The 27,973-nt window shown below is 36.8% G+C and overlaps 1 protein-coding gene across 2 annotated transcripts in view; it reads right to left on the bottom strand.

Moving 5' to 3' along the window:
• Positions 1 to 27,973, bottom strand: part of LOC131069246 (carbon catabolite repressor protein 4 homolog 6) — a 161,792-nt gene that overhangs the window by 37,421 nt on the left and 96,398 nt on the right. For both annotated transcript variants that reach the window (XM_058004609.2, XM_058004610.2), the window contains exons 9-12: positions 2,412 to 2,504; positions 2,212 to 2,244; positions 1,927 to 2,009; positions 37 to 1,849 (exon numbers count right to left, since the gene is read on the bottom strand). In XM_058004609.2, the coding sequence (XP_057860592.2) occupies positions 37 to 1,849; positions 1,927 to 2,009; positions 2,212 to 2,244; positions 2,412 to 2,504 (2,022 nt within the window). The remainder of the gene's footprint in view (positions 1 to 36; positions 1,850 to 1,926; positions 2,010 to 2,211; positions 2,245 to 2,411; positions 2,505 to 27,973) is intronic.

Here is a 27,973-nt window from a genome sequence, read left to right as displayed (position 1 = left end):
CGTTATTATCATCTCAATATGAAGTATAGACAATACCTCAACTTCAGTATATGTACTTCTCAATTTTAGATCATGTTGAAGAAAACAGCAGTCGGCATTTCCTGTCGCTGCCTCAATTTCCATTGGACTCCAAGAGTATGGATCATATGGTGCTATTGTCGCCTCTGCAGAGTTTCTGGAATCAGAGACAGAACCTGAATAAAATTCACTCGTCTGATTTCTTGATTCAAGCCCCAGCTCATTTTCACGTATATCCATATCCATCCCATTCTCAACATGCAGCAGAGGGATTTTTATAACCCCATCCACATTCATAGATCTCTCCTCTTCTCCCTGACTTTCGATGTTCTTTCCAAGTGATGACTCTGATGAAATCTCTCTTATGTTCAACTCAGCACTTTCAAAAGGAAGAATAGATAGTTGATCAAATTGTTTCAAAGTCTCTTTCTGATTCATAGGCCCTACATTAGAATTGTGAACATTTGCATTAGGTAAATGCTGTTTTTCACTCACTATATCATCAATTATTCCCATCCCACCAGAGCCAGTAGTGTTATTTTCCATACTTACTTTCTCAGTATTTGCAGCAACATGTTGAAATTCATCATGGGAAACACTTTGTCCTGCATGTTCTCTTCCAACTTCTTCGGGACACAACTCAACCTGAAGTTGAGGGCGTTTGTCACTCCCAAAACCATTCGTCACTACTGAAGAGCTATTTTCATTATCATCCTCCATCACACTTTCATTCTTCTTGAACATCTCCTGTTGGTGTGAAAGTTCTTTGGTTTCCTTTACCTCACTTGGTGATGATGTCACTACTGGTTCCACAGCTGAAAGTATGCTAGAATTTGCACTTGGTGAGTGCCTCCTACAGTCATCTGAAGCATCAATAGTTAAAACTTCTCTGTATTGCAGAGAATGGTTTGCATTAAGGTCAATATTTTTCTCAATGTCACCCTCCAAAGCAACCTCCTTCCCTAACAGAGAGTGAGTTTCTCTTAATACATTTTTCAACTGGCAAGATTCTAAGGAACTGCGTTCATGTCCTGACAGTTTACTTTTAACTTCATTGGGAGATGTCTCGTTCAGAAACGATAGGGATCCAATACTACTTCCAGATGCTCTTGCTTTTGAAATAGTTAAAATGAAGTCATCCTCCTCTCTGGTTGCAGTTTCTTGAGCATTTTGCTGGAAAAGTAAATGCCTCTTTCTTTTGTCTTCTTCATTTGATACTACACTTAGCTTTTCAGCTGTGAGAAGTCTGTCATTGGAGGATGAATCTAGTGATTTCCTTTTCTGATCCTTCCATGAATCCATAGTTGACACTTCTTGCTTAGCTGACACGGGGCAGTGTCCTATGTCAGTCACAGCCATAGAATAGTCTTCTGAGGAATTAACGGCCCGTTCCATGTTTACTGTTTCAAATTCAGAGGGATACCTCTTATCCTGGGTCCCTTTCACTTCTGAAGAACTGTAGTCACCACCTCCCTCTGTCTGTGATGCATTCCTCTTAACAGTTTCCAGTGCACTTAGACATTGACTTGTTTGCTTTACCTTTCCATGGCTGACTTTTGTATCAATAATTGAACTATTTATGCATTCTAAAGTGCATCGTGGCCCTGGCGGATATTTTTCACTTTTGCTACCAGCTGACACTAGATCTTTCTCTGCTGGTAAAGATGAGCATTTCATGGATGTATCTGTCAAGGCATTTGGGGTATTTTCTTCACTGATGCTGTCCCTTAAAGTTGGAGAATTTGTGTCAATTTTATCATTGGGTACCACTTCATTGTCCATCACATTTGGAGAAATTGTACCTGCCATGCGTGCAAGATCTAGAACATCTCTGCAATTATTATAAGATCCAAGTTAACACTTTAACTTGAAAAGACAAAATTAAATTAACGAGTCGACTTCCTTAACCTGTTTGGAGGACTTTGTCTGAAAGAGGGCTTGCTCTCTGTCTGTCCTGAGATTTGGTTTCGTGCCAGGCCAGATATGTCCAACTACAAAAAAATTCCAAATGCACTAATATAAGGCTAGAATTTTAAATAGGTACAACCTCAGTTTAAAATGCATGAATGTTTATTAAAATCCAAAGGCATATGTACAAGGCGTTATTAATGGTAACATAATTTAGAGCTCTAGGTGTGATTACTGGTCACATAATTTAGAGCTTATTGATGAAAGTATAGAAGATGAACTAACCTCATATTTAGATAGGTATTCATATAATGGACTCTGTCAAAATGCAAAAACATAAGAAACATAGACCAGAATCATGTCCCAGTAAACTTGCAAAAAAAGTAGCTTTGCAAATTTTCTCTGAGCAAACAAATGAAGCTCTATCAGATTGAGGCAAGACATTTACACAGCAGCATCAGATAAGGGTTAAGTTCAATTTATACCTTAGGGGTAGAGTTGAAATCACCAGCAATCACAACAGGAGCATCATCCCATGCCTTTGAAACAGCATGTGCCCGCTCCACAAGCACTCTGACCTATCAAACTTGTCAGATAGTTATTTTTTGTTCCCAAAACATTTAAAGCATAAATAATCATTATCCCACCTTTGCAGCTGATTAGCTTTTTGTTTCAAAACACTTAAAAGCATCAAAAATCTATCTGTTGAAGAGCCTAACTTTAGCAAAAGTCACAAGCTTGGCCCACCATATGTAAATACCTTCATTTTTTAGGATATTTACACACACAATGGCAGAGTTGCATAGAAATGGATATGTTATTTCATACAGGTAAAGCGAATTTTCAAGACCTACCAATACAGATATGGATGGACATAGCAATTATAAAACTATGCATATTCAATTATTTATACATCTCAGATTCTAAATGCATAGGACATAACACTTCAAATATTTATTTACATATTTTTTGGTTCTTATATTTTAAGCTTATAATATTTAATTTATTGTATTATACTTCTGTCTTTAGTGCAGAGTTGCATGGAAACAAATACAGACACAAATATTGAATGCCCCCAAATATAGATTTCACGGGATAGGGTAATTATAAAAAAATATATATATTCAATTATGTATACCATAGAAGGATATTTATCTCTGACGGAAATTTCTGAGCAAATCAAAATATAAAGATTTTTTCAATTTATCAAGCTTAAATAGGGAAAAGGCCAGAAAAATATTGGGAAACCAAACAAACACAGAAAAATTAAAAAAAAAAAAATATAGACCTAACTGCATGGAGTTTGAGACACAGACAGATAGACAGAAAGAAAATGACAGTGTACACCGTGAATTTTGAAATATGGATTTTTTTCATTAATTTTGAGATTGCTGATTATCATGCACACTGCAAGTGCATTTACAGCATAGTTCAATTTTAAATTTCAAATCTCAAAATAAGTACAAACTTGTTAAAAGTCGTTTCTTGTTAACAGTCACTTTTCAATTCCTACATCATCATGAAATTATTGCTCATCCGATTGTTAGATGAATTTTGTTAAGTCCAATTCTCACATATCGTTCTCTTCTGAATACCCAGAAAATACAGAATGTCTTTGTCATTGCTTGATAATGATCATTTGGGTGTCAATTTTAATTACCTCATTCTAAGGGTATAAATAATCTTCCCTCTCCCTTTTGGTTCTATTATATTTGTTTTCCTAAGTGGAGACAAGAGCCTAAGTAATTGTAATATCATTTCTGCCACACTACATTCAAAGCCACAAAACATGCATTTATAAAAAGGAGTTTAAATGTAATGTCCCTACTAGTTAGAGATCATTAACCTACAAAATAGATTGTTAGAATACAATAAACATATATATATATAGAAGAAATCTAAATTGCAATCTAACTTTAAAATACTTACTTAACATCATCACAACTTTTATCTAATAAAAAGGATACGATTGCCATACGACAGTATGTCCTTAGGCAGCTGTGAAGCTCGCCTTCTTGGAACCCATCTTGGTTCCAAGCCCTCTAGGAAGTCGAAGGTGAATTTGACTCCTAGCTTGAATGTGATTTCTTACATCCAAGCCCTCCAAGAAATCGAAGGTTAATTCAACTCCTGTCTTGAATGTAATTTCTTACATCCAAGCCCTCTAGGAAATCGAAGGTTAATTCGACTCCTGTCTTGAATGTAATTTCTTACATCTAAACCCTCCAGGAAATCAAAGGTTAATTCGATTCCTGTCTTGGGTGTAACCTCTTACACCCAAGCCATCCAAGGAAGACCCTATGTCAATTCCTTGCCTTGGATGATGCATCCCATCATCCAAGTCCTTAGAGGGGACCGGCCAGATCCGTCTCTTCTTGGATGAACTTAGTCAACCAAGCCATATATATGCATATAGATATTCATTATATACTGCCCTCCAGGGATTATCATAATCCCTCCATTAGGCTAAGGGAATTTCTTCCCTATAACCTTCATCATATAATCACATTAATATTACATTTTATAATTCATTACTGTTTTCCATTCCATAATTTATGTCTTCATTTACATATTCTTTAATCTTTCTAATGATCCTAAATATACATACATATTCTACATAGATTCCTATCTTTATTGCTACATTCATATAAGTAATCATTAGAGATATATGTATTCATAAAAATGCATATGTGTGTGTGTGGCACACACGTCCACACACATCTATACCTTAAGACTTCTTAACCCCTCTTACCTGTACGCAAATTGTAGCCTACGATTGGAGTTCGCACTGTAGATGTCGCCTGCAGATTGGGAGGCATACCATAAAGAACACAAATGTTACTTCCTGTAACTTGATAACAATTCTGATCTGATCTTATCAATGGTGATGTCACTAGATGCTTTTGATTCCTTCCCTTTAGATCTCTCAATTTGAGGGAGAGGTCACACCTCTTCATCATGTATGCCCTTTGGCAAGAGACATACCCTTTCACCATTAGCACCCTTTGAAAGAGCGCAACTCTTCATTATTTCTACCATTTGAAAGCGACACAACCTTTCATAATCAGATCTGCACTTATTATTTAAATCAAATCTGCACTTCTCATCACCAAATTATCCCCCCTCTCAAATGAAGTTTTCTTCTCCCTTTTATATATCATTGTTGAGGGAGTAACAACTTTTCCTTTCATGTCTTTTGACTTTTCATTAACTTAATTAATTTTTTATTAATCATATTTACTTATATCATTTTATATTTTAATTTTATTATTATCATTTATTATTAAATTCTATTTCAAAGTGGGGATATTATTATCATTTATTATTAAATTATATTTCAAAGTGGGGATATTATTATCATTTATTATTAAATTCTATTTTAAAGTGGGGATATTACATTAAAAGTGCTTGCCTATAAGAGAATGATATAAACAAAGATGCATGAGTGAGTGTTAAGATTTTTCTTCTTTGTCTCAGTCTGCCTTTGTCAAAATAAAAAGGTCTGTTATGGATCAACCTTCATGGTAGAGGCAAGAGGAGGAAAGTATGAAAGAAACCTAGTCTTTTATTCCGCACTTCTTCAAAGTGGACCAAAGTGGCTGTTTTGCAAAAGCAACATGGAAAGTAGAACTCACCTGTAATAGGCTGCCCTATTTGCTATAATTTTCTCCCAAACAGTCTTGATTAATTTCGTCAAACAGTTGCCATGCATACGTCTTGAGAACTGATTTTCTTCTTCTTAATGTATTGAGTTGTGGTTATGTTGATACCTGGTGAGTTTAAGTGTATAATATCTTTTCATCCAGAAGTAATGTTTGTTGGTGTTGGAAATAAGCCACACCTAGACCGACGATGGACTGGTCCAAGAGGGGCCAGTAGCTCAATGGTAGAGCACTCCAGCAGTGTATGGAAGGTCCTAGGTTCGAGTCTGTTGTCCTCATTTTTAGATTCACAAAAATGTGACAACCCCTACAAATTTTTGCCTAAAAAGTGCCATTTTTGTCTCTTAGGCACGTTTTACGAGGTACAAAACTCACATTTGATAGTGTCAAATCATTCGGGGTGTCTTTGCCATCATTGTCCAAGTTTTGGTGAGTTTTGGTCTTCCTTTTCCTAGCTTTCTGTGCAATTTCAGGTTTCAGAACAGTCACTACAAGTTGAAGATTTTACTCTATGGCATGCTTCTCGATGCAGAATTTCGACTAATCCTTGGACTAGCTTAATCCTCAGTCCATCCTCAAACTACGTTTCGAATTTCGTCAAATTCTAGGTTCATTTGCTATGTCTTTCCTTCAATTTCGGGTTTTAAAATCCCGACTGCAGGTGGAGAATTTTCTTCAAACTGCAAGTTTTAATGATGTCCATCGTTTTGGTCTTTGTAGGGGAATTTTTGGCTTATTACATGTGCACTTTTATTAAAAGATGAATACTTGTAATTTGTTTTAAATTTCCCTTTGTTGTTTTTATTATTTTTATTGTTTTTGGTCTTGTTTAGATAAAATAGGGATTTTTTGGCTAAATTACAAGTAAACTTGCAATTTGGTCTAAAAACCCCTACTTTAATGGTTTTTACATGTAAAAGGGATTTTAAACCCCTATTACATATGTGCAAGTAAGTTATAACTTGTTGTAGAGGTTTTATTTCCCTTTTACAAGTGCATAAAACTTGCTTCTCTCTCCAAAAATCTTGATCTTGCCTTGTTAGTGAAAAAGTGACAATTTAAAACTTGCACTTTGGTCTAAAAAACCCGATTTTGCTCATAAAGTACATTTTTGACATTTTAAACTTGCTATTTGGCCAAAAAATCCGATTTTGCGTAACATGTTGAAAAAGTGAAATTTTGAACTTGTTATATCCTCCAAAAAACCCGATTTTCATTGTTTCATGCATTTTAAACTTGCTATTTGTTCCAAAAAACCCGAATTGCAAGGAAAAACGTTTTTTTTTAGGATTTTAGGCAACTTTTTGTGGAGATTTTTTGGGAGATAGAAGGTGTTTTGGATTCCTCCCTATTTTTATGCATTTTCAAACACCTTTCATGCCACATGGAGGTTAAGATTGCTGGTTTTTAGCTTTATAACAGCAGCCACGTTTTTTCTAAAAACCACTTTTTTTTGCCATTTGGAATGCTACGAATCAGCAATGTTATGAATCGTTTTGGCTTGGTATGCTAAGGCGTTGAGGTTAGAAAGAGTCTTGGCCATTTTCCATGCCATTTCTCATGCATTTGCTGCCACATTTTTCAGTTTTGGGCATTTTTTCAAAAACATGGCTAGGGTTTTGGAATACAATTAATTTCTTTTTAAGAGATATTCTTCTTTATTTCAAAGATTGATAATCTTTTGGAGAGGCATTTTCAGATTGGAGCAAGGTAAGATTTCTTTTCTTCTTGTTTCTTTTTTCTTGTTTTCTTGTTTTCTTGTTTTCTTGTTTTTCGTTTCTAGTTGTAAGTTTGTAAATGGTTGGTTCTTTCCCAAAAATTGGTTTTTGTGAGAGAGATTTTCCCTTGATATGCAATTTTTGAATTGCATTGTTCTTCCCCATTTTCCCTCTTTACTTGTATTCGGGATTTTAAATCCCGGTTACAAGTTGGATGAAAATAATTGTTCTTCCCTTACGGCTAAAAGATTTAACCATCTTTTGTTGAAATTCCAAGTTGCAAAGATGAGAAATACCCATCCTTTCAAAATCCGGTTTTTGGAACCGGATTGCATGTTGAAAGTTCTTCCCATTTTCTTGAAGACGATCTTCCCAAAATCTTTTCATTTTCACTCATATCAAGATCCCTATTAAATCCCGGTTACAAGTTGGATGAAAATAATTGTTCTTCCCTTACGGCTAAAAGATTTAACCATCTTTTGTTGAAATTCCAAGTTGCAAAGATGAGAAATACCCATCCTTTCAAAATCGGGTTTTTGGAACCAGATTGCATGTTGAAAGTTCTTCCCATTTTCTTGAAGACGATCTTCCCAAAATCTTTTCATTTTCACTCATATCAAGATCCCTATTCCATCATCCGTACATACCATTCCATCCACTCATTTCACACCTTCATTCATTTTCCCCATTTAAAGTCTACCTGCTGTCAGCCATCCAGAACCCGAAATTGGTCCAAAATGCACTCAAAAAACACTTGAAAATGAGTTCTAAAGGTCCAATTACAAGTGCAAACTTGTAGTTACCCATTACACATATGAAGTTGCATGTTTGTTCCCCACAATTGCAAGTTAATGCTCTTGTTTATCCCACACATGTAACGCAGTTTCCAAAACCCGAAATTCACTTGTGAGCCCATTTTTGCATCAATTTCTCTCTTCCCTTGTCAGTCAGGTTTGCACACACGATCTACCAAATCAATGGATTAAGGCATGGGCCTTATTTTGCAAGCAAATTTCAAGAAATGGAGGACGATATAAATAAGAGATACAACAACAATTCATGGTTGCGAGCATAGAATGCTTTCAAGACAAAGATGGTCATGACATAAAAAGAAGAAGGTCGCCCTTTCCCTCTTGAAAAGCCAGTACTACCCCAAGCAAGAAGATAAGGATGCAAGTTCCCGTTCCGGTTCAAGATGTCTTTACCAATCCAGAATACTTCAACTTCTAGCATCCTAAAGCGACATGAAGATCATCACAGACAAAAGATGATGCAGTTAGAGTCGTGTCTTTAGACACATGGAATAGTTTTAATTATGCATTTGTAATTTTGTTTTGACAAGTTACATGTAAAAGTATTTTTTGTAAAAAGCAAGTTACACATTACTTGCACTTTTGTAATTACATGTAAGGCAACTACAAGTTGTGTCCGATTAGGACTATAGTTGGAATAAGTCTTAAGTAGTTAATGAAGTCTTAATTAGTTATTGAATAAGTCTTGGTGGTTGAGAGAATCTCTCAAGTTAGTGAGGATCCTCCCACCTTTTTCTCAAGGCTCCTCTTCTGTAAATACTTGAGGGGTCTATTGTAATATTTATCTTTTTGGAAAGCAAGCAAAAACTCTACCAAATTTACAGCAAGAAGTCTTTGGGCTTATGTATGTGAATTGAAGGTTTTGAAGAATAAGAAAGAAGAATTACTCAAGTTTTGAGTCTTTGAGCTACATGTTTGAGTTTGAATCTTTTTATTTCTTCTATGCAAAGTGTTTCTAAAGGAGCTTAGTCTAATCTAATTTGAAGTCTTTGAGCTGCAAGTAGAGAAGATTAATTAAAATAGGAAAATTTCTAGAAGGAGCAACAAGTCTTTAAGCTTGCATCTATTCTTGAGGAAAAATTATTGTTTGATAAGAAATAGCAGCAAGTCTTTGAGCTTGCATTAGTTCTTGTCTTTGTGTTGAAAGAATAGATTATTCCAGTCTTTGAGCTGTTATCTTTTATTCATTGTAAAATTTAGCATAGCAAAGGGTAGATAGGACTTCCAATAGTCAAGTCTTTGAGCTTGATATTGTTGTCCCGTCCCGAAGGAAGTGACGGGAGTCTTTGAGCTTTCAGGAAACTTTATTTCCTTTCTCTCGTTTTCATTTGAAGTTGTTACCATTATTATACATTTTCTTACTATCACTTTTCTAAGGAGAGAAAAGGGTATAGGTTTCCTTGAAGAAAGAAGGAAGACTGTTGTCCCATCCTGTTTTTATTTCAGTTTTAGATAGATAGGGGGAGCCTTCCCTTAATTAGGAGAGTTTTATACTCACACACTGTGGTTGAAGCCACAATTTTGTTTGCTTTCACGAGTGTACAAAATTTTCAACCAGCAAAGTCCTAGCTGGTCCATATCTCAACATGGTATCAAAGCCAAGTCCAGGCTAGGAGCCCCAAGCACACGAGAGGTGTGGCTTAAGGGGGGGTGTTGGTGTTGGAAATAAGCCACACCTGGACCGACCATGGACTGGTCCAAGAGAGGCCAATAGCTCAGTGGTAGAGCACTCCAGCAGCGTATGGAAGGTCCTAGGTTCGAGTCCTAGCTGGTCCATGTCTCAACAATGTTGACAAACATTAACAATCCATAAGGAACAAATTACTTATTTGAATCAAACTGGAAATGTCAATGAACAATTAATGTTGTACTTCTTTCCAGATTTCCATTACAATAAGACATTCAAGGAACTAAGGAAAATATAGGCCTAGCATCAAGAGGTGAAGTGCCCAAAACAATTAGAACCTGGTTGGTACCCTTTGTGATGAAGTTTGTCTTCAATGGACACACAGTTACAATCCTTAGCAGCAACAATAATGTTTGCGATAGACCCGCATGGTAGGTGAATTGGCTTGGGCCGTGGGTTTGCTCCCCATTGGTCTCAGGTTCGATTCCCTGCCAGGTCAACCCAGCGGTTGGGGATTGCGAGCGGACTCATCCGCTTCCAGAGGACTAGTCTCGCCTCATCTCGCCCCTCCTCTAACCCCAACTTGGCACCTATAAGTCCAAGGTAAGGCGGGGTTGGTCGCTGGGATGAGACGTGGGGATACCTCTGGGTTACCAAAAAAAAAATAATGTTTGCAATCTCCGCACAGCAGCAACTACAACAAGGGTAAATTAAGTATGCCAGGATTCAACACCAAGTCGTCTCCTCTAACAATGTTTAAGCCACGCCCAGTGTAATGTCCCCATTTTCGTGAGCATCAGAGTTCGAGGGATTAGCCTATTATTTTGACTCTTATAGGCTAACATGTTTGGATAGAAAGTCTCAGTGGTAGTTCCACTTCTTCAATTCAGTATTGGGTTCAATTCCAGGGCCTTTGCAGTCAGTGCGTGGACTAAGTTGAGGGACTTACTAATTATAGTAAGTCAATCTAGCAATAGTGTTATCTTTAGTCAGGGCACCTGGACACATGGGGGTTATTCAGTGTTGACTCCAGCTTCAGACGACATGTCAAAAGACTAAATATTGAGAGAGACTGTTGTGCCCTGCACACGCTCCCTATCGCTGAGAGGGTCCCCCTCGTTTCTTTTCGTCTTCAACCCGCCTGGTGTAGGATTTTGTTTTTTATCCGCCATTTTGAGATTTCAGCTGGTAGTAGTGAAGTTCCTGCAGGACAGTGGGTCCGTTCGTTTGCTCCAGTCTTGAGGAGTTCGTAGGGGGGGTCAGCAATGATCCCCTCCAGGATGAGAGGACTGAATCATGAGTTGTGTAACCATTAAGTTTTGGGGCGCCTGCTAATTCAAGTCGCAAGGCCAAGGGGTCAATTTGCAAAGAGTCTCGCCATCTGAAATATTCAAGATTTCTTCCAAGGGAGACTAAGTTTTAGCATAAGCCTGAAAATCAGCTAAATAGGCAAGAGTGTTAGTTGTCCCTGGGTTTGCAAAATCGCTTTTAGGGCCGAAATTGGCTTTTAATGTCAAACTTTTCATTTTATCCTCCCAGCCCGAAATTGGGCAAGTTAGGTAAAAAGGAGTAAAGCGCTTAGTTTAGAAACTTTTCAAAAGGACATTATCGGCCCAAAATAGGGAAGGTATCGTTTTTAATAACTTTTTAGAACACCCATTTTGGCCAAAAATCGCGAAAAATATAAAAGGTGTTTTAACACTTTGCAAAGTGGTCCCTTGACCCGAAAATCGCAAGTCAAGTGAAAGTCGCGCAAAACAAAAGAGGCGTAACTTAGCAAGTTTGCAAAAATAGGTTTTCACCCGAAAATAGGCAAGCAAATGAAAGAAAAACGTTATAACTAAAACTTTTCAAAAGTACCTTCCAAGCAGAAAATGGAGAGAATAAAAAGCGCTTAACTAAAACTTTTCAAAACGCCTGTTTACCTTGAAAATTGAAAATGGAGAAAATAAAAAGCGTTAAATTTAAAAACTTTGCAAAAGTCATTATCAGCCCGAAATGGGGGAAGGCGCAATAAGACATTTGCAAAAGGTTTGCATTTCATCCTTTTAACCCGAAAATGGGCAGGCAAAGTTAAAACGCAAACTTTGCAAAACTCCATTTTGCCCCGAAAATGGGCAAGCAAAGTGAAAATCGTGAATAAGTAAAGGCGTTATAACTCTTAAAACTTTGCATTTTACCCTTTCATCTCGAAAATCGCCAAGAAGGGTTAGATTGCGGAAAATATAAAAGGCGTTTTAACTTTCCAACTGTTTGCGAAACTCCCTTGCAGGTCGGAAAGCGCTAGTTAAGGGGAGGGAAAGCGTTTTAACTTGGTAATTTTTTCAGAATGGCTTCAAAACAGAGAAAATCGTAGAGAACAGGTAGCCGCAAAGTTTGCATTTTGTCTCTTTAGCCCGAAAAATCGCCCAGCATCCAAAATCACGGAGCTATCAAACATTTTTCAAAAGCCCTCTTAAGCGAAAACGTAAGGCAAGAAGAATGGAAGGGCAGCGATCTTTCAAAGTTTGCAAAACCCTTGGTTGTCTAAAGTCGCGAAAGGCATTGAACCTTGCAAAATAGCCCAAGTCTCCGAAATTTCAAGAGTTGCAATTTGTAGAGGGTCGTTTTTGGCCGAAGTTCGTTCATTGATTGGGCAATTCGCCAAGTAAGATTTGACTCTCCTTTAGGTCTTTAATTTGTGCAAAATTGGTCGTAATGTTTAAACAGTGGATTGGAGAGTGAAGTTTCGTAGGTTGTGATTTTACAAAGCCTAAACATAGCGCAAAGGCAAATTCTGCCAAAAAATTTGATCATTGAACTAAAATTCAGACTTAGAGAAATTTTCCATATCTAAAACGAACTTAGGCAAAACTCTTCTCTAAGTGCGAAAAGTGGCGATCATTAAACACCCGAGCCCTCAGCTGCAAAATTGAACGTCTTCCCGTACTGTCGTAATTAGTCAAAAGTGGCACTTTTTGGAGCCCACTCCAAGTGGCAAATTTTAAACGAAAGCAGCTTAATTTCCTGTTTCAAGTAGCGTCTCACTTTTAGTTAATCAAGCTCTTTTATTGAAGCGTCACGCTTTTTCGAATTCGATTTGATCATTGGTTTTACAATGTGCTAACATCATCCTTTGTTTTGACTAACTCGTTCACTTCCTTCATCTCATCTCGTAATCCATGTCTGGTTGTGCAGGATAAATGCCTAGATTGGCAATAGAATCCTCAAAGACTCCTGATGCAATTGGAACATCTCGGGTCTCCAAGTCTGACATCCCCGCAGAGGCGAGAAAATGAAGTACCAATACCAAAAGGGAGGAGTTAGGGAGTCGAAAGTCCAGAGCATATGGGAGAACGTAGGTGATACTGATATGGGACACATAGACATTCAGATTTCAGGAATATGTTCGGGCAGAGCGTACAGAAGGTCGAGACATCTGGAAGGAGTATTTGCACAGCGAGGATGAATTTTTGGAAAAAAGGTCCACAGCAGGAAAGGAGAGAGTGCTTTCCTAAAATACAAGTTTCTTTTTTAAATCTTAAAAAGCCCTTTTCAGACATAAAGCTATACCTAACTACCAAAACAGTTGTAAATCTTGAGCTCCGTGCATGTGCACTTTTTGGAGCAGCTTTTTGGGTAGTTATTGATTACCTTTTTGGTAGTTATTGTTTCTCCTTTTGTTGTTGCTGATATTTTGCCTCCCATTTATGGGTATGGGCAATTTTGATAAAGGATGAATCTAGCCCCCTTGATTAAGTTTAAATCTTGGCCATTCATCCATTTTTGGGAATTCTATATAAAGGAGTTTGTTCCTCCTTTGTTGTAGGTAGAAAAACAAAGATTGTTGCCAAAAACTCTGATGAAATACATACAAGATTTAATGGATGTTAAAGCTGTGTTTGTTTTACTGTGAGTGCGTGGTCCTCTTCTCCATTTATTTCATAATTTTGCAACTGTATTTACTTTCAGAAGTTATTTATGCATGTATTTGATGGAAAATCTTGGTTCATACCATTAGGAGATAGTTGATTATTGTTTCCTCTGCATGGTTAGTCTGAGCCCCTTTTGTGCTAAGTTCGGTTATTTGATTTGGATGAATGGGTGTAAGAGTCTATCATTCGAATATAATAGCTTGAAAATTCAAAATCCTGAGATGATTGCACTGGTTTTCACCTAGTTGTGCTAATTAGCTGGCAAAGTAATTTCTATTTATTTTGAGACTTCCGTCTATGTGTTGAAATATGTTGTCTTAGTTAAATCATTTAGCTATTCTTATTCACTCTTTATCCTTATCCCTCCTTTTTTCCTTTTCTAAAGAAGCCCACCAGTCAAGCTGAAATAACATCAATTAGAAGCAAATCAGATGAGATAGGACTATAAGACTATAGGGAACCCGTACAAAAACCAATTCCGTCTAACTGTAAGTCCCGTTTGTGTTTCCAGAAAAAAACATCAACTACTAAGCTATCCTGTAGTCAAGACCTGACAACCTAAACATTGAGGTAATCCCCATTGCTCAAATTAACATAGCATTAGGGATTTCCTTATCTCAAGAGAGGATGGGATTCTTAGCATTTCTATTCTGCATTGGCCGGATGAAGTCGTAGTTCCGCGACTTTAGCCACGTCAACAGAGATATTAATATTTTAGTGGTTAAGTTATTAAATTAACTTATATGGATATTATAAAGTCATAAAGTGACTTTATTATAATTAAAAGCCACTTAAATATTATAAAGTGATTTTTATTAAATCACTTAAGTGAATTTGGACGCCCAAAAGAAAATTAAACTATGGAGAGTAAATTAAATGTATTTAAATGACTTTGGGTGTACTTTCTTGGGAAATGTGCCATTTGGAGTTATTATAAAGTTATATTATTAACTTTATTAAAGTGGGCCACTTAAATAATATAAAGTGAATATCAAAAGGGTACACCCAAATGGGGAATTAATTCAAATGTTGCATAAAGTATATTAAATACATTTTAAATGTATTTAACTCCCTTCAAGAGGAAATCACACTTTTTGGAGCATTATGCCTTTTTGGATTTATAAAGGCAAAGCAAGCAATTCAACCTCTATTATTGATTATTGATTATTTGGCATTGCTTGATTATTTCTTTGTGGATTGTCTGAGACAAGGGTTTCAAAGGGTTTGCTATTGAAGAACGTTCATTCTTCATGGATTTGTTATTCTCGGGCTGTGAAAGAACAGTTGAACTATTGCAAACTGAGAGGGCTTCATTCAGAAGTCTTTATGTGCTTCATCAGAGGTTTATTGTGATAGTTATTTGCAGAATTTGAATAAGGAAAGAGGCAATGTAGGTTAGACGTCTCATTAGCAGCATTTTACAAATTCAATAACCAGTCGTACAAGTTTCCTTGTTGGCTGTACCATTCCAGCGTAGCACATTGTAATGTCCCTACTATTTAGAGATCATTAACCTGCAAAACAGATGGTTAGAACACCACAAACATATATACATATGTAAGTAATCGAAATTTACAACCTAACTTCAATGTTCAATTAACATAATCATAATTTTAATCTAATAAAAAGGATACGAATGCCATACGAATGTATGTCCTTAGGCAGCTATGAGGCATGCCTTCTTGGAACCCCTTGGTTCCAAGCCCTCCAGGAAATCGAAAATGAATTCGAATCCTATCTTGGGTGTAACCTCTTACACCCAAGCCCTCCAAGGAAGACCCTTGCCTTTCCTTGCCTTGGATGATGCCTTCATCATCCAAGTCCTCAGAAGGGATCGGCCTGACCTTTGAGTCCTGTCTTGAGTATAACCTCTTATACCCAAGCCAACCAAGGAAGACCCTTGCCTTTCCTTGCCCTAGACGATCATCATCCAAGTCCTCAAAGGGGATTGACTCGATCCTTCCCTTCTTGGTTAAGTTTGACCCAACCAAGCCTTGTATTTACATAACATTTTTGTTCATAAATATTCCTTTATGCTAACATGAACTCTTAATGCATTATATAATTAACTTATAGATATATATATCAACATTACTTTTCATCTTTCATATTTGCAATATGTTTCTTAAAATACCTTGTATTCTTAAGTCCCTCTTGATATGCAACTTATGTGTATATTATTTACAAGATTACCTTTTTCCTATTTATATCTAGTGAATGCTACACCCTACAATGTGTATACATTCTTACTAGACAATTATGAACATGACTTATCAATGGACTTACCCATTTCCCATTGTTCATTAATTCATACTAATTAATATTATTGCGCCTTCACCCTTAATCCTACTTATTAATATTAATAATAATAAAAATCTTTCATATACTATACCTTTTATTTAATATAGGTGGGGATTCTTACCTTGCAGTCCGATGTCCTCCTTCCTTTACCCTGCAGTCCGCATCCTGTCCTTTTTCCCCCGTAGGCTGCTGCCTTCCTCCCCCTTCCTCCCTCTTGCCGCTGCTCCTTATGTATCCCGTGAGGGGTTGTGTCCCCCCATGGTCCCCTTCCGCATGAAGGGGTGCGGGGGTAATCGCAGCTTAGGCTGCGGTTACCCACGCACCACTTCGTGCAGGAGTAACCAGTCTATTTAGGAGTCGGCGGTAAGTCATGCATGGTTTGTATATATTTAAATATATTAAATATTACCTTTAATTAAATATATTTAAATATTAAATAACATTTCATTTAAATATATTAATTATTAAATATCATTTCTTTTTTTAAATATATTAAATGTTAAGAATCATTTCATTTAAATATATTAATTACTAAATAACATTTCCTTTATTAAAATGAATTAAATATATTTCCTTATTTAAATATTACCTTTAATTTCATTTTAAATATATTTAAATATTAAATAACATTTCATTTAAATATATTAATTAAATATATTTCCTTTTTTTTTTATAGATTACTTAATTTTAACCATTTATTTACACTAGCCTAATTCAATTAATCCATATATTAACATTATTAAATATTTTACATCCGGTGTAAATTCTCTTAGAGTGCCCTATATGTCCTTAATCATGATCGTTGACTGATTAGTTTCTTAAATGGTGGTTCTTGCTAAGCACAATCCTTGAACCTATCTATAATAATGGTCTTCTGATTACATTAGCAATTTTGTCTCTTTTAGAGACTCCACAAAATTGAGGACCACTAGCGATGTAATGTCCGAATACATGTTAATGTCAATTAGTCTAAATACTATTCTTGTTTGTTGGAGAAAAAGCATGTGATTACTTTGTATGTAATCTTTTCACCCATCCTTAAGTATGTATTCTTTTCACCCATCTTTATCGTTTAAGGAATATTATTAGTTATAACTATTAATAAGTGTTAATTAAATAATAATATTTAATAAATAAATAAATTTCAAATATTCCTTCGTTGGTAATTATTATATAATTTCTTCTTTTAGGGCATCTCTCTCTTTCTCTTCGTATATGTATAACGATCCAGAAGGGGACATGACACACATGGGGTCCCAAATAGGGCTTTTTTGACTAGAGGATGAAACGCATCCCTTTTTTGCAGTTTGGTGACACATTTCCCAACACCTAGCTCTGACAAGTTGATTTGTCTATTTTCTGACCTAGAGAAATTGCATTCTAGACTTGTACGCCCATTTTGGTCAGTTTCCCAGTTTTGGCTGGCATACACCAAATTTTTTCATTTAAAATAAGCTAAGGACCTATAGGTATACAATTAGCAGTAGGATTTATTGTAGCAGTTATCTTATTTATAATATAGTTGCAATTGCTCTCAATTTCATTTCTATTTGGTTCTATGTGCAATTCTTGCCTGGCACATGTTATTTTTTGCTTTAAAATTATTCAAAACCTTTAAAAAATCCAAAAACAATTCAGCAATAGTATTTCAGGGAAGTTAGAACCAGCAGGGTTCTTACACCCAGCAAGAAGTGTACGACCAACAACAGTAGTGGAGCCTAGAAAAGGGAATCGCACTAAGCTTAAGGTCTAATGCCCAGGTAAAGAAAGTCACGCCCAGCAATAATGAGGAAACTAACCACAAAATACGGCCCAATCAAGACAAGAGTACGGCCCAGGAAGAAGAAGAAGCGATCAGCAAGTCTGAAACTGCAGTCAATGCATTGTATACACCTTCCAATCACTACCCAACTTGTAAATGTTTGGCATTTCAACTCTCCATCCACCAGTCAAATACACCCTGCAATTTTCCTTGGCTGAGCTTCAACCTATGAAGTATGAAGTCCATGCCAAGATACTCTATCTCTGCAATTTTAGTTTGAAGATTTCCCAAGCCTGATATTGCACAGGTGTAGGAAATGTTACCCATGAGGGATTTCATCCTCAAGAGCCAAAAGATTTCGAGAACTAATTCCAAAAATACAAATCTCAAGACACAATATCCAAGATGTCTCCAATAGCTTTACAAGCTCACATTTATAACTCAGTTTGGGCACAATTACCAATGCACCACAAATGTGGTATTAAACATATGTAATAAAATAACATTAACTCCTTATGTCTCCCATTTAAAGGGGACTTTTAATGTTTTCCCTTTAAACATTAGTCCCAGTATTTATTAATCACTTAAATATTTAAATTTAACTTTAGTAACTTTTAATTTAATTGCCCAAATAATTATTGGCTCATTAAATTTGAACACTTGATGACAATTAATGATCACCATAAATACTGGCATTATAAAATGCATCAAGTATTTCCGGCCACTAAGCCACAGTTGACTTAATATAAATAGTAAGTATCTAGAAACCCTATCAAAACACCTCTGATTGGCCTGAAACTGAAATTGCCTAGGCCAAATCCCTCACTGATCCTTGTAAAGTCCTGGTTAGCCCTCGGGATCAAGGCAAAATGGGCTAATGACACATCATCTGTTACCTGGCTAAAAATGGGGACATTACATCGCCACATCTTCCCTCCCATATCAAGTCTATCTCCACCCTCTACTCTCCACCAGCGCGACTTGAATTATAAGAAAAATAATTGGTTCCAAATACAAGTAATATTGCCTATGTGTCAATAGGTGAATGGTGCATGTAAAAAAATAGTTGTTGATTGCATGTGAACCCCAAAACATGAAAGAGAAAATACTAAAGACCTACATCTTTTAAAAGAGTTGTTTGTTTGCATCCAAAGAATATTGGAAAGTAGTGACTTGAGGAAGAAACACATGAGGATTTGTAGATGAGTGGATATTGTGAGCTGTTGGAAAGAAGTATAGATAGGAGGCAATCCATCATGAAAAGAATATCCAAAACTACCACCAATGCTTATTCCACTTTTCAGTATGCTTATTTCCAAAGGTTTTCCATAAGCTCGGGATTGTTTATTCACACTAGTCTCTCTTCTATTTTCCTTGAAATGTTGGCTTATTGCTGATTGTAAAGCAGGCTTGATCTCCTCATTTTCAAAAGTAAGAAGTGAAAAAAAATCAAAAAGGAAAAGTGGCTAATAAGGTGTTTGAGATAGCATAATATTTCTAAAGAAAAGTGAGCTAAGTTTGGGCTTAGTTCTTTGAACAAGGAGGGTATCAAGGTAGTAACAACAATACTTTGGAATGGCAAGCATCTCAAACCAGAAAAAGAAAGTTTAACAAGTAGGCAATCGAGGGGAAGCACTAAACAAGATTTAAGCTTTGAAATTCCAAGAAGATCCTTCCAGAAATGGTCAATCTCCTTCCGAGCAGCACATTCAAGTGACTTCGTAACAATAATAGAAATCATGTATTAAAGGGTGATACAATTGAGTGGTGACATACATCACCAAACAAAAGACTTCAAATAGAAAGCTTCTCTAGATAGCTAACAGCCTAACAAAGGAAGCCAATTCCAAGAATCAGTATGCATAGGCAAAAGTTTCGCATCCCACATGTCAGGTTAAATAAATTATAGAGTTTTAAAAAGGTGTTGCTTGAAGTAAGTGTTTCAAGGAAGAGAAAAAACTTAAGAGTTCTTTGATGTGACCACTAACCAATAATTATCTAGTTGGCAAGCAGCGAGTACAGAATAATGCTCTTTGTTTCATAGTCATTAGTTAGTACATTTGTTGTGGCTTACTTAATGGATGGTGAATGCTTGGAAAGTATTGTGAGTGATGGAGGCTTCCTTCCATTTTCCATGTCCTCCTTTACAGTCTAAGGAAATAATTTAGTAATTTAATTTAAGTTGCCCAAAAACTATCTTTATTTTTATAAAAAGGCAACTTCTATTTTATTACAGAATTATAAAGTACCTAAAAGTGATATTATTAGTGTTTTTGAAAAGAGGATCTAATTGATGCTACTTGCTCAAGGGGCAAATTGAAATATTAAAACTAAAAGAAAAAGAAATTCTGGATACTTCTTCTAAAGGGTTAAAAGCAGCCAAAAGAAGATTATAAAGGAGTTGGGCTCAAGGAAAAAGCAATCCATTGTTTGTTGCGAAAACCCCTTTCTTGAAGATTGAGCATCTGTATTCATCTTTTGGCTAGAGGACGAAAAGCCCTTTGGTAACAAAATCCAAACTCTCTTGATCTCCAAATTGGGGACATGTAATTGTTAGAATCTGAGAAACACATTACAACCCAAAATCGAATTGACAGAGTTAGAATCAAATTATAAATGCAAACGAGATGAAACAGCATTACAGTGATACCGAGAGATTTGATGTAAATGCTCGAATGGTACAATAGCATCAAGAGAGATCTATACCTCCAACATCTAAAAATACAAGATAGGTAGCATGTTTATATAGACTCAAGCGAGGGGTGGAGGTGGCAATACCGGCCAATGGGGAGAGACCACCATAATGGTCTACACATAGTAAATGCACCTCCTCGTAGCATGACGACACCTCAACACCCACTTGACTTGAGTAAAAATGCTTTATTAACCTAAGCAAGCTTAATAAAAAGATAGGAAAAACCTAGGACAAAAGGGAAAATAAAACCAAACTACGAAATAAAAAACCTGCATTGGGAGAATCCTTTGGCAACAAGGTGTAATGTCCCCTTCTCATTGATGACCTTCCAGTGGTCCATTAGCCTATTCCTGAGAGCCATAGGCTAGGTGGAATGAAGAATGAGGGTCCAACATTGATGAAGCGAGGACTTACTGTTTTTAGTAAGTCAGGGAATGGCTATTCTGGTGATATTGTCCTAATAAGCTCTCCATGCTCTGTCACTGGGCACGAAGATCATGCTTTTCGGAGCATTAGTTCTTGACTTACTATTTTTAGTAAGTGGCAGTATGGCATAATTCTATTTCTGGCAGTGGACAGGTTCCTGATCCTGCAGCAGTCCAGTGGTCTTCCTGGCTCAGTTTCATCCTGGTTTTGACAATAATCAGTACAGGAGTCATATGTAACGCAATTAAATATTATTTCCTTATCCTAAGGTTTAATATTTAATTAATCTGATTAATTGCCACTGATTTATGGAATTTGGGATTAATGTCTATTATCTCCTAAGTTTGGCGAAATTCATGTGTAATAAGGGATGTCGAAATTACTTAGAGGAATATTATTTTTATATTGCATCTCTAATATTTGCCAAAGTGTTTAATGTGGGCCCATGCCTTTGGCGTGAAGTTTGACTTGTGGGAAATGGCTCTACACTTGGGGTCCACATGAGGTGAAATGAAATGCAAATGAAGGAAGTGGAGTTTGGGGGAATTTGCATTTGAATTTTGATGGTGAGAAGTTATAAATAAGAGCCTTGGGCTCCCATTTGAGGCATCATGAAAATTTGTAATGTTATGCTGCCGGTTTGGCAACAGAACTTGAGGCTTCGGGTGCGTCTCCCTAGTGCTTCCCGGTTTCGTACTTGAAACATAGTACCTAGTTGCGTGTTGTATTCTACTACATTCTCAAAGCTTGCCATAGACATTTTTGGTGTTGAAGTGATTCTGGAGACTTGCTGGTTTTGCCTGTCGCTGAAGTACATTTTCGATCACACCTCTTTGCTGAAGCGACTGACGGTTATGGGTATCAACTCTATCCTCCTTCCCAGCAATGGCAATACATTTTGTGAGTTTATGGCAATTTTAATTAAGCTTTGAATTTCCTAGACCAAATCGAAATTCTTAGGCTAGGCGTGGGTTTTTTGTTTGCATTGGGATGCGTGCCAAATTAATGAGGGGTTTTTGGTAACATGGTTTTGGTTAGTTGTTGTTGCACTAGATATATTGTGGGTTTGGGACTAGTTTGAAGTGATTTGGATGTATATTGAGGGAGTTATGAGCTTTTTAGAATTTTCGTAGGCTGCTGATTTGTAATTCCAGCCTGCAGATTGGTTTTAGCAGAAATTCATGTTCTTATTGTGATAATCTGCATTACTCTCCTTCTCTTATCTCTATTTTTGTAAGGTTAAGTAGTAGTACTACTAACCAGTTCTACTTTGTAATTCTCATCCCACTGAAAAAGGAGAAGAGGCTGGCTTGCCGCCCACTATCAAGCAAATTTGTAAATTCAGTCCTCCCATTGCATAAGTGGTCGAGTGATAGTTATGTGTAATGGTCCTCCCGCTGCATAAGTGGTCGAGTTGAGGTTATTATGTAATTGTAGTCCTCCCGCTGAAATATTGCGGTTGAGTGATTCTTATTTTGTGTATCTTACTTGGCTGGTTCACCGCCAAGTTTCCTTGATTTCCCGCTGGATAAGCGGAAGGGGTTGGCTTGTCGCCCAAGCATTGCATTGTATTTCAGTTTCTTAAGCTAATGATCCCCTCAACACCGTATGCTATCACCTTCCCACATTGGGCACTTGGTGATCAAAAAGTGGAAGGGTTCCTTTCCCAACATGTTTCAGTTTATGATTTCTAACCTTAACGGGTTAATTTCTTGTTGATGTTTATTGTTGGCCTTAAAAATAAAATAAAAAATAACTAGGATATTACACAAGGCAAGCCTTGTACTTATCAACCGACCCATCTGTGGCAAATTTTGTCCGATAGATCCACTTGCACAGAACAAGTTTTCTTCCCTTAGGAAGAGGGACTAGATCCCAAGTGTGGTTCCTCTCTAAGGAACTAAACTCTTCCTGCATAGAAGCATCGCACTCAGGAACACCAAAACCTTCCTGAAAGGAATGTGCATCCGAAGCTGAGGCAATGAAGAGTTGTGGAGCCTTCTCAAACTGTGATCTTGTTCTGCGAGTTTCTGAAGGATCACCGACCCAATCACCTACTGATTCCAATGTCTGATGAGCCCAAAGAGGCCCTCTAGGAGAGTTTGGAGGGGAATCATCACCCTCTGAATGATGACTAGGAGGGGAAGAAGTTGAATCCTCATTATCCGTCACCATCTAAAGTGGAGAAAGAAGACTCCTCGTGAAGAATAAGATGATTAAGATCCTCAGAAGAACTATCATCATGTCGCACAGACTCGAAGGTGATAGTGGTGGGAGAAGTGGCAAAGGAAGAAGTGGAAAGTATCCTCCTCAAAATGAACACTACTCTCGATGAACAACTCATGGGTGGTAGGGTGAAGGAGCCTGTAGCATTTGACACCATCTAGGTACCCAACAAATATGCAAGGCTTTCTCTGTGGATCCATAGCCCTGCATTTCTTTGCTGGAATGTGGCCTCATGGAAGAGATCCAAACACTCGAAAGTGTTTTACTATGGACTTCCAACCAATCCAAGCTTGAAAAGGAGTGGCCCCCTTCACAGCTTTGTGAGGAACCCGATTCTAGATGTAACATGCACAGTTGATGGCCTCCGCCCAGTATTGGGGTGCCATTGACTTGGAGTGAATCATACAAGTGGCCATCTCTTTCAAGGACATATTCTTGCGTTCTGCGACATCATTTTGTTGTGGACTGTAGGGAACAGTGTGCTAAAGATCAATGCCCTCAAAAACACAAAATTGCTCAAACCTCTGGTTGACATATTCCACCCCATTATCTGTACGCAAAACTTTGATGGCCTTCCCAAATTGTTTCTCTACAAAAGCTTTGAAGTCCTAAAAAGACTCAAAGACCTCAAACTTTTGTTTGAGAAAGAAAACCCATGTGTATCTAGAAAGATCATCAATGAAAGTTAGAACAAATCTAGCCCGATTGAAAGAAGGATGTGGAAATGGTCTTGTCATGTCACTGTGTACCAACAGCAAAGGTTGTGAAGCCCTCCATGCTTTGCCTTTATTAAAAAAAATTTAAGGATATTTATCGAGAATGCATCCCTGGCATACTCCACTAGAAAAACTAATAGAAGGCAACCCTAAAACCATGTCATGTTGACTAAGCTACTGCAAGTAGCGGTAGTTCGAGTGGCCAAACCATTGATGCCACAAATGACTCACTTCATCTAAGTGAGCAAAGCAAGTGAAGGAGAATCGGGAACAAAACGAGAAAAGTGATACGATCTGGACTAATGATCAGCCATCCCCACAGCAACTGTAGACCCACTGTGAATCTCACTGATGACGGTTGTGTCTAGAGTGAACTCAACCAGCTTGCCAGCGCCAGTGTGAGTAGTCTGATAGACAGATAGGAGATTAGTCGACAACAATGGAACACAAAGGACATCATGAAATGTTCCTTCGCCCACATCAACAGACCTTCTCCCATGCACTTGAGCAAGAGTGTCAAAACCCAATAGAATAGATGGCATAGTACATGACTCCAAGGAAGGAAAACTCTTTTGTGATGAAGCCATGTGGTGTGAAGCACCTGAGTGAATAATCCAAGAATTGGGTTGTGAAGCAAAAGCAACTAGGGCCTTGCCCTTTCCTTTCCCCTTACTTTTATTTGTGTCCTTCGAGGATTTTTGAGGTGAATTATTCTTAACAGAATCAGATACCTTGATGTTGTTCTTCTCAAGAAGTTGAGACAAATGATCAATATGTTTCTTAAGGCACTTATGTTCATCATGGCCAGGTTTCTTACAATAAGAACACTTCATTTTTTCCTTCTTAGGCTTGTCGCCTGAAGAAGATGCAACATTAGCTGCTTTTGGAGCAGCTTGTTTTTGTTCTTGCTTCTTTTCTCTTTGGTTCTGTTGTTTCTTATTTTGCTTGTCATTGCCTTTCTAATCTTTAGTGCCCTAATTTGCAGCCAAGGCATGAGACTTTGAAGTCTTAATTGTGCCCATGTGAACCAATTTATCCTGCTCCTTAGTGAGTCCAACAACAAATTCATCTAAAGAAGGCATTTGTAGGTAGACCCAAGAGCACATTTTGTGGCATGAAATGTAGAAACAAATACTGAGTAGTTAGGACCAAGCTTAGAAAGAATACTTAAGATCAATTGTGTGTCTTTCTTTCCAAGCCCACTTAGTTTCAACTGCAATCTAATGGCTTTCAACTTTGTGAAGAAGTCTTGAATTGTATCAAAATTACATGGATTTAACCCTATGAGCTCATTCTCCAATTGGTGTCCCCTTAATTCATCTTGTTTACCAAACAATCCTTCTAAAGTAGTCCAAACTTCATTTGGTGTTGTTGCAAACTCAATATGAAAAAGAAGATCAGGAGACACAGACATACATAGAGTACCATAAGCTTCATCACATTTGTTAAACCATTTAGGCTTTTTTGCAATTAAATTTGGTTCAGTTTCAAGCCCCATTGTTACCCGATGTAGCCCCAATTTTTTAAGTTGGATTGTCATCTTAGACTTCCAATCAAAATAATTGTAGGGTGTGAGTATTGGTACTCTTAATTGTTCCATTTTAATGCAAAAAGTAAGATTGTTGTTTATTGTTGTGTAGAGAAAGAGAAAGCAAAGACCAAAGGAGCACACCAGACACCCCCCCTTTTCACTCAATCAAATGACCCCACCTCAAAATTGGCACTTTATAAGTTAGTGCATTTACAATTGAAAATAGGACCACTAGATGGGAAATAAAAAAATACACTTTAGCAAAAAACGACACTCAATTCCGAGCTACCGATCAAAAGTTATAGCAAAACAAAATTCCCGTAAAATGGCCTATTTTAATATATCAACACTCTAAACAATAAAAACTACACTTTGCTGATAACAAAGATGGCCTTCCAATCACTCGTTGGAATTGAATTGGAATATAGAATACAATGGTGGAATTGTGAGGGGAAATTGATCTCCTTCCAACTTGAACCTCACCCTTTATCTTCGACAAATGAAAAAACAAGGTTTTTAATTACACCATTAACTCTGAAAACATTTTTTTCTTTTTTCAAAATAAATTATTTTCTCACACAAATTTAGAAACTAATAATGCCTTTGTATAAATTAAAGTATTTTGACGTCATATGAGAGAAAATAAAAAACTATTATTGGCCAAAATTGAAATTGCTATTGCGTTGAAAAAGGAGGTAAGATGGTCGATTTTGGGACTGGTTGCAGGCTATAGAGAGCGATGAACAGCAGATCCTTCACCAAATTGATTGAATGCTCCTTCACCGAATTGATTTAATGTTGCTTCTACAAGGTAAATGAAGTCAAATCTTTAAAATGGAAGGAATGAAAGCTTGCTGCAAATGCATTTCACGATTTTTTTTTAAAACACCAGATTTCAGCCCCTTATATCAGCCAAAAACAGTCAATATACTTGGTAAAAAGCTTCTTGGGGCATAGTATGGCTATGGAGCAGCTATGTGTGGCTGGTAACAACAGGAATACATCAAAAATATGATGAAAAATGATGCTCTGAAAGCAAAAACGCCACTCCAAAAAAATAATTTTTGCCAGAAGCTTGTGTCCAAGTATGGACAATCTTTATATGAAAATGGAGGTTCTTGGGCCTTCCAGACACAATGGCAAGGTCTATTTGGCCTCAAAATGTCTCAAATTTGAGCTGTAATTTACAACCACTCTTTAAACCCTAGTTTGCAACTTGAGGTTCTGATCTTTGATTTTGGTGAAACAAAAGCCAAATCTGACTTTGTTGAGCCTTCTAGATGGTATGAAACCGTTGATAAAACATCAGGATTACCAAAAAGCTGCAATCACCCATATCTCATACAACACATGCAAAAAAAGAGGTTAACCGATCTTTGTAAACCCTTTCTGATTCTCTAGATCGTTGTAAAACAGAAACGCAAGAGAAGAGCATACAAGATTTTACTAGATCAAACATGCAAAGCTTATTAACCCTCAAAATCTCTCAACCTATGAATCTAATCTTTCATAACATAGCTTTGATACCATGTTAGAATCTGAGAAACAGATTACAACCCAAAATCAAATTGAAAGAGTTAGAATCAAACTGTAAATGCAAAAGAGATGAAACATCATAACAATGATACCAAGAGATTTGATGTAAATGCTTGAATGGCACAATAGCATCAAGAGAGATCTATAGCTCCAACGTCTAAAAATACAAGCTAGGTAGCATGTTTATATAGACTCAAGCAAGGGGTGGAGGTGGCAATAACGGCCGATGAGGAGAGACCACCATAATGGTCTAAACATGGTAAATGCACCTCCTCGTAGCATGACAACACCTCAACACCCACTTGACTTAAGTAAACATGCTTTATTAACTTAAGCAAGCTTAATAAAAGGGCAGGAAAAACTTAGGACAAAAGTAAAAATAAAAGCAAACTAGGAAATAAAAAACCTACACTAACAGTAATGTCCCTTCTATCAAGCTAAGTTTTAAAAGAGAGAAAAGTAAATTAATTATTTAATATTTTTCATTAAAGTAAAAATAAAAGAAAATATTAAATAATTAATTAGTATGTGACTTAGGCTTAAATAGATTAAAGTCACTTAAAAACAATAACACTGGGGGAATTGTTGCAATAGAAAAGTAATGTTATAAAAATAACTTTGGAGCTAGCAATAATCATGAATTGAATATTTTAATCATTTGCATTGATTTGATTCTTTCAAAAATTGGATTCTCGGGATTGGAACATGGGAAAACCAACTTCGACAGTGCAAGATCTGTCCTAATTGGTCTTGGAAGAATCACACAGATTCTTCAATTGGATCATTAATGGATATTTTCAATAGTCAACGAATATTGTATTCATTGGCTTTATTTTAGAGTCGACACATATTTTTATTTTGAATGACATTTGGTGGCAACAATTCATAGTAATACCATTGTGCACATTTATTATTCGAACTTGGTAGGAAGTGACCCAAATACAACAACAATTCATGATTTATACTATGTCTGTATATCGGTGAGTATCCCTTGAAGGCGTTCTTCTACCATAATGCAAGAACCCCAATGCTATTGAGACATTTTGGCTGTTTATGTCTCCTTGCATCATAACTTCCTGAAGCGCAAGTGCAGATGTGAGTGCAATTCTTGTCTTTGACCA

Source organism: Cryptomeria japonica, chromosome 6 (assembly GCF_030272615.1).
Source record: "Cryptomeria japonica chromosome 6, Sugi_1.0, whole genome shotgun sequence".
NCBI lineage: Eukaryota > Viridiplantae > Streptophyta > Pinopsida > Cupressales > Cupressaceae > Cryptomeria > Cryptomeria japonica.
This window is presented reverse-complemented; position numbering and strand designations above follow the sequence as displayed.